Source organism: Anguilla rostrata, chromosome 8 (genome assembly GCF_018555375.3).
Source record: "Anguilla rostrata isolate EN2019 chromosome 8, ASM1855537v3, whole genome shotgun sequence".
Taxonomy (NCBI): Eukaryota; Metazoa; Chordata; class Actinopteri; order Anguilliformes; family Anguillidae; genus Anguilla; species Anguilla rostrata.
The window spans coordinates 18556194-18569098 of record NC_057940.1 but is presented as its reverse complement, the minus strand read 5'-3'; the positions used below and the strand labels follow the sequence as shown (position 1 = coordinate 18569098).

At 40.6% G+C, this 12905-nt stretch overlaps 1 protein-coding gene across 2 annotated transcripts in view; it reads right to left on the bottom strand.

Moving 5' to 3' along the window:
• Positions 1–12905, bottom strand: part of efr3a (EFR3 homolog A (S. cerevisiae)) — a 112338-nt gene that overhangs the window by 26163 nt on the left and 73270 nt on the right. For both annotated transcript variants that reach the window (XM_064346865.1, XM_064346866.1), the window contains exons 9-12: positions 12656–12734; positions 6220–6355; positions 3643–3807; positions 1396–1510 (exon numbers count right to left, since the gene is read on the bottom strand). In XM_064346865.1, the coding sequence (XP_064202935.1) occupies positions 1396–1510; positions 3643–3807; positions 6220–6355; positions 12656–12734 (495 nt within the window). The remainder of the gene's footprint in view (positions 1–1395; positions 1511–3642; positions 3808–6219; positions 6356–12655; positions 12735–12905) is intronic.

Sequence of the window (12905 nt, the reverse complement as noted above, 5' to 3'; positions counted from 1 at the left end):
ATCAGCATGTCCGCAGCAGCAAATGCACAGTGGATCTAATTTTTCCTCCTCCGGCAATTAACCCAGCCCGGGGAAGCGAGGAACATTGACATTCCAGTGCTGGAGGAGAAAAGTTCTTTTGATTTCGGATTATCCGAACATGCGCCGAAAACCCCCCTGAGGATTAGATGCTCGAAAGGAGTGGGGACGCTTACGCAAGGACCCAGAATAAGAAAATTGCTCTGAGACGAACAAATAGTGCGGCATGAAAAAGAAGACAATGGGGACCGCTTACAGGAAACGAGCTTTCTGACACCATCGGGCTAATTTCACTGCACGGCTTCTCAGGCTTATTCAGTTGCAAAGGTTAGCTGCGGCAGAGCACGCAAAATAACAAGAGTGAGGTGTTCCCTTGGCACAGGCTGTACTGTAACTACACTGCTTATCCCCAGATAAAAACATTTTTAAAAAGGGCCCAGAAAAGGTCTTTTGATGAGTTTTCAATGAATATTTTGGGTCTGTTCTCTAACACTAACCATGATAGCGCAGCTTAAAACATTTTTTCATTCCCCATCTTTCTGTCCCCCCCCCCCCCCTTCCCCTTTGGAATTCCCAATTACAGCTCACAGCCTATATTTCCAAAAAGAAAAAAAAAATACATTGATTCAAGTCAATTTCAGTTTTCGCAATGAATTTAAAATGTATGAAAGTGTGAACATTCAAAAAAAGACAGACTTATTTTAGTAACAGGCAGCATGCAGGCTGAAGGTGGAACATTCTGTTTTTTTCCCACTTCTGAGTGGTGTGTGGGAGCAGAGGCATTCCATCTGTTAGGCTGCACATTGATTTCACATCTAATAGATTGTCCAGGAGTACAAAACAGAGCAATTGCAGCGGAAGCAGAGCATGTTGGAACTGATTTACTAGATGCAATCAACAAATCAATCAATAAATCAATCAATACAAGACAGTTGTTGTACATTTTAACAAGTGTAAACTGTGTTTTTCAGAGGGAATTGAAGAACATTACCACAAAGGCAACAAGGAAAAGGCAGAAACGGAAATGTATTTATTTACTGTAACCAGGGCAGTCGCATTGACATCTTGATCTTTTGCAAGTCAGCCCTGGAGGCTGCATGTCTACGGACAGTGGGAGGACACCAGAGAGCCCGGAGGAAACCCACATGAACACAGGGAGAACATGCAAGCTCCCCGCACAGAGGATCTGGCTGGCCGGAACTTGAACCCGGAACCTTCTTCTTGCAAAGCAACAGCAGTAACCACTGCACCACCGTGCTGCCCTTAAGACTTGGAATATTCATATACAGGCTAGGGAAGTTCACGTATCAGCATGGGCATTTGCAGTAACAGACTATTTTCTTCATGACTATAGATCCTGTTGCCAAGGTAACCTACCCAATTTTCACTGTGTCCAGCGTATGGCACGGGGTTCCATAGACGGGCACTTTGCCCATGACGAACATCATCACCTCAGCACGCTGGTAGTCCGGCAGATTACCGCCAAAGAATCCTGTGAAAAATTACAAAATGAAAGCCATCGCAAATATGTGTGCCTTCATCATGCCCACTTTTGCTCATTGGGTTTTTACACAAACCGAGCTGAGAAATTATGGAGCTCCCTACATTTTAATCAAATATGTAGGGAGCTCCATAAAGTTGTGGACAAAGAGTTATTTTTTTTCTTGATTTGGCTCTGTGTATGGAATTTTTATACATTTTGGTTTCACCTCATATATAGAAATTACAACACTTTTTACGTATTATCCACCCAAATTTCAGGGCACAATAATGTTTTGGACAAATAGACAGATATTTCTGATTAGTCAGGAGTGTTCAATTGCTTCCTTAGTGCAGGTATAAGAGCTTTCAGTATCTAGTCTAGATTCTGGGTGTGGCAAAGAAGTGATTGTGCACTGGCCAATCAGAACGCTTTACATTTTCTGTTAACTGAACGGTTGCGTCAGGCATCCTTTTTCCCATTCTTTGTTTATGAAGCCTGTCTTTCTGCTCTGATGCTCACCAGCTACTCTTATTTGACTTAAGAAATTAACATTAAAATACTGCTGCCAAACAACCATAAAAAGGTGCTCCTTTTTCTTTAAATTATTAAATGTATTCTGTTACAATGTTAAACAGGACATGCATGCTAATAAAATAAATATATCTAATATATCTAATAATGGCAATCATAATTATAATAAAGATATTATAAATAGCAGGGTAAATAGCACACTCTTACAAATGTTGCAGTTTGCTTATTTATTCAATGACATCCTTAAAATATATTTCCCTTTCTAGTCACAAGCACATGCAGCTATTTTTCAAAAGAGGGTTGTGATATTAATAGTAATTTTAGTATACTTCACGAACAGTCTAGGCATATGAAAGGCACAATAAGCATTTAGTTCAAGCAGCTGCCACCGACTGCCAATGATTTAATGTTCTGAAGTGGTTTTGAAGTTGTGAGTCACCTTATCTGCCGGCATTTTTCATTTTGAATCTATCTGTACATTCATAGAACATTCATAGAACTAGTGGACTGGTTTACATAATGCCATTATTCAGCGATGCAAGGTCTTTCACCCCTACACTGGCAGGTAAGAGAAATCACAATGTGGATTGTACAAGCTACACATCTAAAAAACCATTGAGGGAAGCAGATCTTGTAAGGTCTCAAATATGACGATACTTAGATCACAGATTTATAAACTGGCACTTTGGGCTTGTCTGCTACCTAATTTCTGACCCATTAAAAAGAGAATATAGAGGTTTTCTGGAACTAGTTTTATCATTCGGCGAGGTGACACTTTGTTTGCACTGCACAATAACTCACAGTACAGGCTAACCGCTGGTCTGTATTAACAAAATTATCTGCAAGGGCTAGAAATTACTTTGCTGTTGACAACATTTCATTTGATTTATTTAAAGTTATTGTTGTGCTCTATTTTTGAATTTCATTGAGCTCTATTTATGTTAGAGCCGCAAGGAAAATGCGATTGAAAAATAAATATATCCTGACTGCTTGTTTTGTTATGATGAATTTAAATAAGATATTATTACTGGAGTAACATTCTTAGGTGGCCCCCACAACATATTTAACAAAATCTTTTTTTTCCCTATAATCTCCTCATGATCAAGCACACTGTCATTGCAAAGCATGGGTTTCCAGTGGTGGAATCTTAAATTTCTGTGCCATGCATTTGTACCAATCAGCACACATAAACACCCAACCCAGAAAATGCTAACCAACCAAGCCAGATGCTCCAAAATATCAATAAGCCTTTGTGACAGTTGCATTTGCCAAAGCGAGGGGTTCTTTGCATCCTCAAAACAGACCTTGTTAAAAGTGCTTTCCTATCATTTGGACAGAGATATGTATCTGTTGTTAAATTCTAACTGCTCAAAACTACACTCATACATTGCAGCTGAGCTTTTCATAAAAATGAGTTCTCTGGATGCAAATGGAAAGCCATTTTATTTTTTGCGTTGTAACTGCAGTGGCGTGACTATCGGACAACCTCCCCTCACCCAAAAATGCACACACACACGCACACACAAACAAACCCAAACAAAAAAAAGCAAACACAAACACGTATGCCCACACGCATGCACACACACACCCTCCTCCTTTCCCTCACTAACCGATGGTCTGAATAATGGCATTCTGGACGATCCTCTCGTCGTTCTCCTTGGAGCGGGAGGTGACGCTGGTGCTGGAGTTGCGGCGGGAGCCCTCGCCGAGCTCGAAGTCCACGCTCAGGCGCAGGTGCTTCAGCAGAGTGTTGAACACTTCCAGGACCGTGGGGCCTGTGGGACAAACAGCATGCTTCCAGGGGTGAGAGGCCAACACCGCAGTGCGCAAACCGTGCAAACCTCACTAAAGACTCGGTCAGATAAGTTCATTCAGACCGACTCCACTCAGACAAGTGACACTAGAGACTGTTAACAACAGTAATAATCAGATCATTGATTTTACACTGCATTAACATCCCTGATGTAACATTAATGTACTCTAAGCCAATTCTGCTTATCTGAACAATTGATGCAACCACCCGCTCAGCAGTCATCCACCCAATGGCGGAGGTTACACGGCTCACCCTTGGCTTGTGCAGGGACTGCAATATGACCGTAATAATGACTGTAATTCCACCTCCTTTAGGGTTTTACATAGGAGACAGATTGGGATTTAATGGCTGTAATTTCCAACCTACAAAAAGACTCTTCTGTGTAAGCACAATCTGCACCTAACATTAACGCTATATCGCAGGACAGAGCGTTTTCAAGAACACTTGTGTTCACAAAATCATAGCATAGGGTGCTATGTTTCCAATTTAAAAATAGATGTCAACTGTTCTGTTTTCCACCAAGTCTGGTGATTGTATGACATGAATGCAAATGACTAAAATGGGTCAGTTTGTATTCTGAGGGAATGGTCATTCAGCAATTAACTGAAATTGTATTCATTAACACAAGGGATTCCAGGAATTATTTGACTAAAGCATTTCTGAACTGTCAGTCCAAAGCACCATAGCCTGCATATCTGTACTCTACCACAGGCATATTAATGCACATCAGGGGCAACAGGTCAAAAGAGAATGCAACTAATTAATTGGTGATTGTCTCTCTAATGTACAGGGCATCTATCAATCAATTCAATGCAAACTACCTCAGTGGCATGATACACATTTACATCTTGATAAGCTAATGGAAAAGATTCACATCATTAAAAGCTACAATAGACTATCCACCTCCATAGTGAGCAGACTCTTTTATATATCATTGAACACAATATGTATATTTATGAAATCATTCCCGCTCTGCAGAATACCTCTCTAGAAAAAATACAACATATATTCTTGTAAATATATTATTTCATCATCATCATTGTCATAATTATTAAAAATGCAGCACAATTTAATGTTGCATTATGCATTATGCAACCTCAGATATAACAGTATTTACTAATAACACTAACAATAATGGCTTAGGCACTAATGGAAACAGTAATGGGAAAATGCAAAAATATTTAATATTAGCTCAAATATTCAGATCTGAATTGTTCTTGCGGCTGATTGGCTGTTGCGTTTTAGTCCTATAATCTTTTTTTTTTTTTTGCTTTTTATTATCCGATTCAGTTAGTGCAACAACAAATCAACTCTGAATATACAATATGCACATTGGGAAAAATAAGCTAAAGGGAACATAATGCCAAATAAACACGTACAGATATGGTACTGACCACAACTTCACCACTACTAGAGGTATGATAAACTGCACAACACAGAGGAATGAGGACCTATGGGGGTGGAGTTCCAACCTGTGGGGTGGTGGGGGGGCATGTCATAAGGTCACTTCTGACTGAAGTACAGTCGATGCCGGATAGACGCCTTGACCCATCCTGCTTTGTGCCAAACAAATCGACAAAATTTACGATGCCAGCATGGTTTGTGGCATCCGAAGGCCAGAAGGGGTCAAAGTTCAGATACGGCATCGCCGTCAGATGCCCTTAAACGTACCTAACCAAAGGTTTGGTGGGGAAGCAGATGGGTTAATCCAGGTATACACGTTAGTATTTTTTGAAATGTTGAGTCCTGCATGTGGCATTGGGAGGCATAGAGAAAGGAGAGTGGTCAGATAGGTCATCTGTTAAGGGGACTGGGTCTCCAGGGGGAATTTATAAAGACATGGGTGGTCGATTTTTAATCATTACATCATACTTTATTACTGTATCCTCTCTGACAGCGCTACTCATTTTAGTCTAATGAATAATGCATTTTGGGGAGGGGGGTTAATGTATAATAAAATCCCAAAGCAGTGGGGATTGCAGTGTCAGGTTACGGGTACTGTCTGCTACTATATCATTCTGCATGTGAAAAGGTGTATCTGTACTTATCAGCTCAGCACATGTTGGTTTAAAATCACTGCTGTGGACTTGGCTACTGTGTCAAGACACATCTAGAAGCTTCCAAGGCACAAAGGCAACAGAATTCATTGTTCAATACCATGGAAACCAGGGAATGTGAACAACTAAGCTGAATTCATATGCATGTCATTTTTGTACCTTTCCCTCCACACAGCAATCATGAACTGTCATTTTTTAAAATGTTTTTAGAAAAAGAATGGGCTATGGCATGCGTCTTTGTCAACTATGGCTGCGCATGGAGGTTCAATGTCTTTGCAAATAAGCTACGTGGGCTGGCAGACGTTCGGCAAACTCACCAACAGAACCTTTGGCCGCTATGGCGACCGTCTCCAGCAGGACTTGCACAATGCCGGCTCGCACCCGCGGTGTGTCCTTACTGTGGGTATCCAGGTGGTTCAAGACTTGCTGGATCACATGGTGGGAGTGCTGGGCCTAAACCAGGGGCACAAAGACCACACTTACCCTTCACAAGTACTATCAGGTTTTTCCAACAAGATTACTGTGCTTGGAAACCAGTCTGATGGTGGTAATGTGGTGGTAAGGAAGCAGCAGTGTATGTTTCTTATCTCAATAAAAAAATACGTAATACCAATCATTTGGTATAATCATCTGAGTGCGCTTGGAACAAAAGGTTATCTTTAAAGTTTTCATTTATTTTTGATTAAAAGCACAACATGCATCAACAAAACATTTATCTGTGTTTTCAATATAGCGGTTATGAAAGCGCACATTAACCTAAATTGAAAGTTAGCAGTTAATATAGTTTTGCATTGATAAGTTAAAAGTGAAAGAGTATACCTGAACCAAAATTATGACAGATAAAACTTAATCCACAATTTGACTGGGTAAAATCAGGCAGTGACTAAATGATGGTAAATCCAACTATTATAGCAAGGGTCTACAACCCTGGTCCAGGAGAGCCAAAGGCTCTGCTGATGTTTGTTTTCACCTTAAGATCAGCACCCATTTCAAACCCAATTAACCAGGTGAAGTGAGTTAACTGTGTAATCAATTGCTCTAATTAAGTGCAGAATAACACGGAAAACCGGCACAGCCTGTGGCTCTACAGCACCAGGGTTGCAGACCCCTGCATTATAGGGTTTCTGAAGCCTCCTTCTACTAATGCTACCACTGAGCTATCATAAGAATTAAGCGTTTAAAAATCAAACCTGAAGATTGTAATATCAATAAACTGTGCTGTTTTCACATTGCAAAATATCTTAATTTTTTGTTATTGGAATAAATTAGTATGGGTATTCAATTTATAAACATTATAAACATGGAGATAACCTTTTAGGTTTCTTAAATGGTCACTCTGTTCGACCAGCAATGGAAAAGGGAGAATAGGGTCCCTGGCCATTTCATAGAACAAACTATCAAATCAATGCCGTGCACAAGTCTCCGTGTGTCCTGTTCTGGCTCAATTCAGGCTCATATCTCAGAGCGCATCTCTCCTGGCTGCCTTTACGAAGCTGTGCAGACACAGCAAACAAAAATCCAGACAGATTACCCAGAAGCCCTTGCATCTGCTCAAACCAGGCTCGACAGACACTCCCTGCTGCTGTGGATCGATTGGCTCTTATCTTTAAGAGTGGCGCTGGCCACCTGGGGACTCCAGGAAAAGTCAGCCAATTAAAAAACAACAGATGAAAACCACAGAATATGGCGTGTACATGTGTGAGCGAAAGATATAAACAGAGCGAGAGGGAGAGACAGAGATATTCATCAAATGGGGAATGCTTCTGTAAAAAATGCACATTACGTGAGATTATATATAAAACAGGCTGCTATTAGCATTTTATTATGTAATTAAGGCTTGTTGATCTATGCAAATATAGGCACTTTGGTTTTTTAGTGGTTCATATTTTATGTCTGTAAGGCATTTTGATTGCATCCAAAGAGAATTAAAGTAGAAATGGAGAGCAACAGAAAGACCAGCAATGAAGGTCTGGGGATGTGTTCCACAGAACAGAAAACAGGGGTTTACAGATGCTGTCCTGACATCTCAGTTCTTGACAAGAGAGTTATGGAATCTGCTGCTGCAGTGCAATTATCCAGAACACACACACACACACAAACATACACATAAATCCATATGCACACACACACGCACACCAAGGCTTGCCAACGTATACACAGGCAAAAAGGCATCCCACACATATTTTTTAAGCTGAGATAAAAGCCAGTGGGTGTCAGCACGAGCTCGAAAGTAAGACAGCTTCCTGATGGATCTTTATGCAGGCGTAGCCTCATTTCAAGGGGGAGCGCAGGCTCGCGTCGTCGGAGCCTGTGCCGGGAGTGGGAGTGCGTTCGTACCAGCTTGGCGGTGACTAAGTCCCTGGGGGCCGAGTTGCACCGGTTGGGACGTGACTCACACAGACTCCGGTTTGCCAGTGATGCTCCAGTATGGCACTGATTCTGCTCTGAAGCTGGTGTCTCAATTGCCATTGGATTAAGAGAAAAGGGACAGGACAGGAAAGGCACAGCTATCCTGCTATTCCATCCTGCCTGGCTGTTCCCAAAGCTCCTGTTAATCAGCTATTTTAATCAGCTACTTTGTCCTTACATTTTTGTATCAGGTTTAAGCAAGTCCAATGGGCACCAACTTGTTTTGAAACAGATTTAAGATTGAAACAGATTTAGGACCTCTGAACACTATCAATGTGTACGTAAATGCCATTTATCCAGCTTTTTAAAATGAGGTGGCGCATTTGCTCACTTATTTTTTGTTTAAGAGCATTGTTTAACCATTAACATTGTTGCAGTTTTCCACAAAGTTACGCTAATGCTTTATTATTCCAGGTTTTCTACATCTTTTAACAATATTGTATGAGAGCGACATGTCATCATTGTGACCCACATCTCTATAAAACGTCTCGTACAGCAGACTAGGCTATATATAGACCATTACACGCAACGGAACGAACAAATGTAATAAAAATTAACATAAGAAATTTTAAATTTTTTGTACTGTTTGGCCCCAACAAACACAAGTGCACCCCCCTTCTGCATGGTAGGCTGTTATTTCGGCTGAGATCACCCAGATTTGTGATATAGCCACCCAGGCATGAAGAAGCTAGCTATGATGGCAAGCTAGCTAGCCAGAGAGTGACAAGTTGGTTTGCACAATATCATATCTAATGGTAAGTTTGGCCAACTAACAACCAAACATTGAAACAGCCAACTGGTATGAAACAACCACCAAAATGCGTATTTCCCATTCAACTGGACTTTTATTTCAATATAGAACAATATATTATAAATACTGATATGAATATATGCTCTCTCACCCAAGCTTCATAGTGGAGGTTAAGATGGCAGTGCCTGCTTATTGAGCACTGGCTTGCTAGATACTGTAGGCTACTTCCATTTGTGATCTATGACCATGGTATGAAAGAACAAATAAAAGTGCTATTGCTCAAACCATTTAAATACTGCTAGTAGAGAGGGCACTGCATTGAGGGTTATGGAACAGTTATGGACAGAATTTATTTGAGTAAATCGATACTACAAGATTTAATGGGAAACAAATTACACGTATTTATACTGCCAAGTGTCTAGATTGATCTGAAGAAGGGATTGATGCCAGCCCAGAGGTGAACAGTAATTAACTTGCCAATCTTAAAAAAGGGTCAGCTTGTTTTAGCACTGCAGCGTAAACTGGCCACGCAAAGTTGGGCCCAGCCAATGTGGCAGCCACGCATGCCCAGAGTTTGCCCACCTTTTTATCACTACAGCAGTACACATACTTGTGATATGAAGTTGGACAAAAAAGACAAGAGGAAAAATGTCAAATTATCAAAATAATGAATCTAATAAAAGAAGAACTGCTGTGTGAAACTGACAAAAAAAAAAAACTTACACCCCACATGTTTGAGGGAAGCCAATGCCAAAGTCATTATGCACATCCAGCCTGCACAAGTACCCCGTTTCCTTCACACATTAGGTGGCAGGAAGACTGCAAACTGACTATTGAAACAACAGAATCTCAGCGCTTCTGTTGTGAAGTGAGTGGGCCGGTTTAGCAAGTGGCTTAATTTGGCAGGGGTGAATAAAATGGACTGCCAGTGATTCAGCATGCAGTAATAGTTAGGAAAGTGGACTGGTTAGTTCAGAAGTCCACCGCTAAAAATGTATATTATGTTCGGCACAGGCTGTGGAAGACAATGAGAAACTACACATAATGTAGTAACATACAAATACTTATGAGCGAGCTACAACAAACTCTTCATTTATATTCATCACAAAACAGTGCTAAATGTGGAATGCTAAATAATGACTAGTAGGAGACTACTTGCATCTTACATGCGGAACATAAACTTAGAAACACACCATATTTGCTTTCACAGTTGTAGATCATTGAGGCCGACTGTGAAAAAACAGAGTCAAATAAATAAATATTTAAATTGAGGCACACAGGATAAGAAAGTACATTGCTTCTATAATGACACTACTTGACGATGGGTCTAGCAGGTTTGTGTGCAGCACAGGTACAGTGCAAGCAATGTCAGCTCCTGTCTGCTCAGTAAAAAAGGAAATGTACACAACATTCAAACCCAGCCAGGTGTCAGCTCTATTTATGTGTTTCTTCCAGCTTACAATGGAAATTTCAAAATAGAAAAGAAGGTCAAATCTCTTAAGTGTTGCATGAGTCACTCTTGTTTGAAAGCTTTGATGGAGCAAGTCTTGGAAATTTCTGTTTCTATAGCCTGAACTTCTTGACATAGAACATAAGATATATTAAAGGCCAGTTATGTTTGTGGAGATATTCTGGTTTGAGTGGTATTATATTTTCAACAGGATGGCCCAATTTCCAACACTAGCCTTTAACACACACACAACACTCACACAAGAGTTATGCACACTGGAATCTGTGAAAGCTTCCAGCCACCTGCCACTCTAGTGGAATCTGACTATCAAAAATGACAACGCCTGGAGCTGGCAGTATTATTTGAGATTTCACACTGCTGTCAGGAGTCACCTCTCCTGTGACACTCTCCTGCCTAAAGGGAAAAAGCTCCACAGGGCACGGCTGAGTGAGTACATGGATGGGAGACTTGGCTGGGGGAATAAAGTCGCTCCTGGAGGAGATGTTAGTGGGCTAGTGCCAGTGGTCTTTCCCCTGGGCCGAACAGAATAACCAATATCTCAGTACAGTGACAGGCAGGAGATGTCTGCATATGGATGAGAACATACACTAAGTCTCTGTTTCAATGCACTGTAAAGAATAGGGAGTTTTTCTGGTTTTTCCAACATCCTACCTAACCCTCTATCTGGTCATATTTACCTCAGTATAAGTATGTATTGGTTCAGGGAATATTTAATTTGTTTGGTTTAATATATTAAATCAACTGCTGTAATTCATATTTTAAACCTGTTTCGCTTTGGTGGAAAGACCTCACATTCATATAAATGTCTGCTTGTATTAAATAGTAAAATTTTTGTTTGATTGTCTCCAGTCACCACTTTCTGGTGGGCCTAAACTTAACATTTACTAAACTTGGCTGTCCCTGACCTCAAATAGGCAAAAAAGTTGCATCAATGTACTAAAGGTTGTCTAGTGTCTCCAGAGATGGCTCTGGAGACACTAGACAACCTTTAGTCTGCACGGTTAATTCCAGGTCTCACAAGGCTGTAGCCTTTATTGAATTTCAATGCGCCATATCTGGGAGGCACTGTTTGTTTCTGACCAATCACCTTTTCACAACAACACCCATCTCATGGTCAAGCTCAGCATGCCTCCAACATGAATAGGTCACAATTGCAAGATCTTTGAAGATAATAACTAATGGTCAAAGGCTCCCTTCTGGGTTTACAGATTGCTCTTGCTGGAAATTGAAGAATTTCAAAGCCTATACAACACTGCCTACAATAAACCTGAACAGCGGGATGTATCTCTTCTTGTACTGCAAAAAGCCTGCCGAGAGAAGCTTCCACAGTGTGACATGAGTTATATTTGTATAGCATCCCCATGGAGTTACAGAGACGGGCCTGACATCTAAGAGGTACAAATGTCTACAGATTCAAGCAGATTTGCTATGTATGAAGCTCAGCTTGCTTCACTTTGAAGGGCACGTCTGCTATTGACGACTCTCTCAGCATTGGCCCTTTCCTTTGTCCTTCATATGTTCTTTGCCTGGAGACTCTCAGCATGTAGCAATGTGACCTTTGGGATTAATGTAAAAGGTCAACTATCCAGTATTGGATTATCTGCCTTCAATCAGGCATTATCTACATAGAATACACAATGGCGCTTGTAAATCAGTATTAAGGTAGTGAAAGGGCAAAGTACAAGGACGTCAGTGGTGACTGGCAACATTGTCGTCAACATCAACACAACATTCACAACCATCGCTATCATCTTGCATACAACTATCACCACCACCATCATCATCACCACCACCACAAGCACCACCAACCACCAATCATTATCATTATCATTGTTACAAATATCCTTTTTGGGGTTGGTATAATAATTTCTTTTGTCAGTAATTCTTTTAATTTAGTTGTATTTTCAAGAAAACACATGGCTTTATTCAGGATGTCCTCCAAAGCATGTAATAATATAAACAAGAATACAGTTTCCACAGCATAATATCCTTGCATTTAACTTATTAAATAGGCCAATGGATCAATATTTACACATTAAAAAGAAAGTATATTTCAGGTCACAATGGCTGGCAGGTTGGTATATACTGTGTGTGCTTCTCTCAGTAATCTCAGTAATCCTACCTGTATGGAGTACATAATGATCCGGAAACAGGAAACGGCAAACTCATTCGGGTCCCACAGGCGGTGGTTGTCTAGATGCCTGGAGAGATAACATGCAAAGTGAGTCAAGAACGCCAGAGAATGAAAGTATCTCAGATTGCAAGTTTATAAAGGTATTGTCGACTAGAAGACAGGCAGAAGGACATTCTATCACATATTACCCAAAAAGAAAGGACTTAATTTGTCAACCTGGTATTATATATATATATAT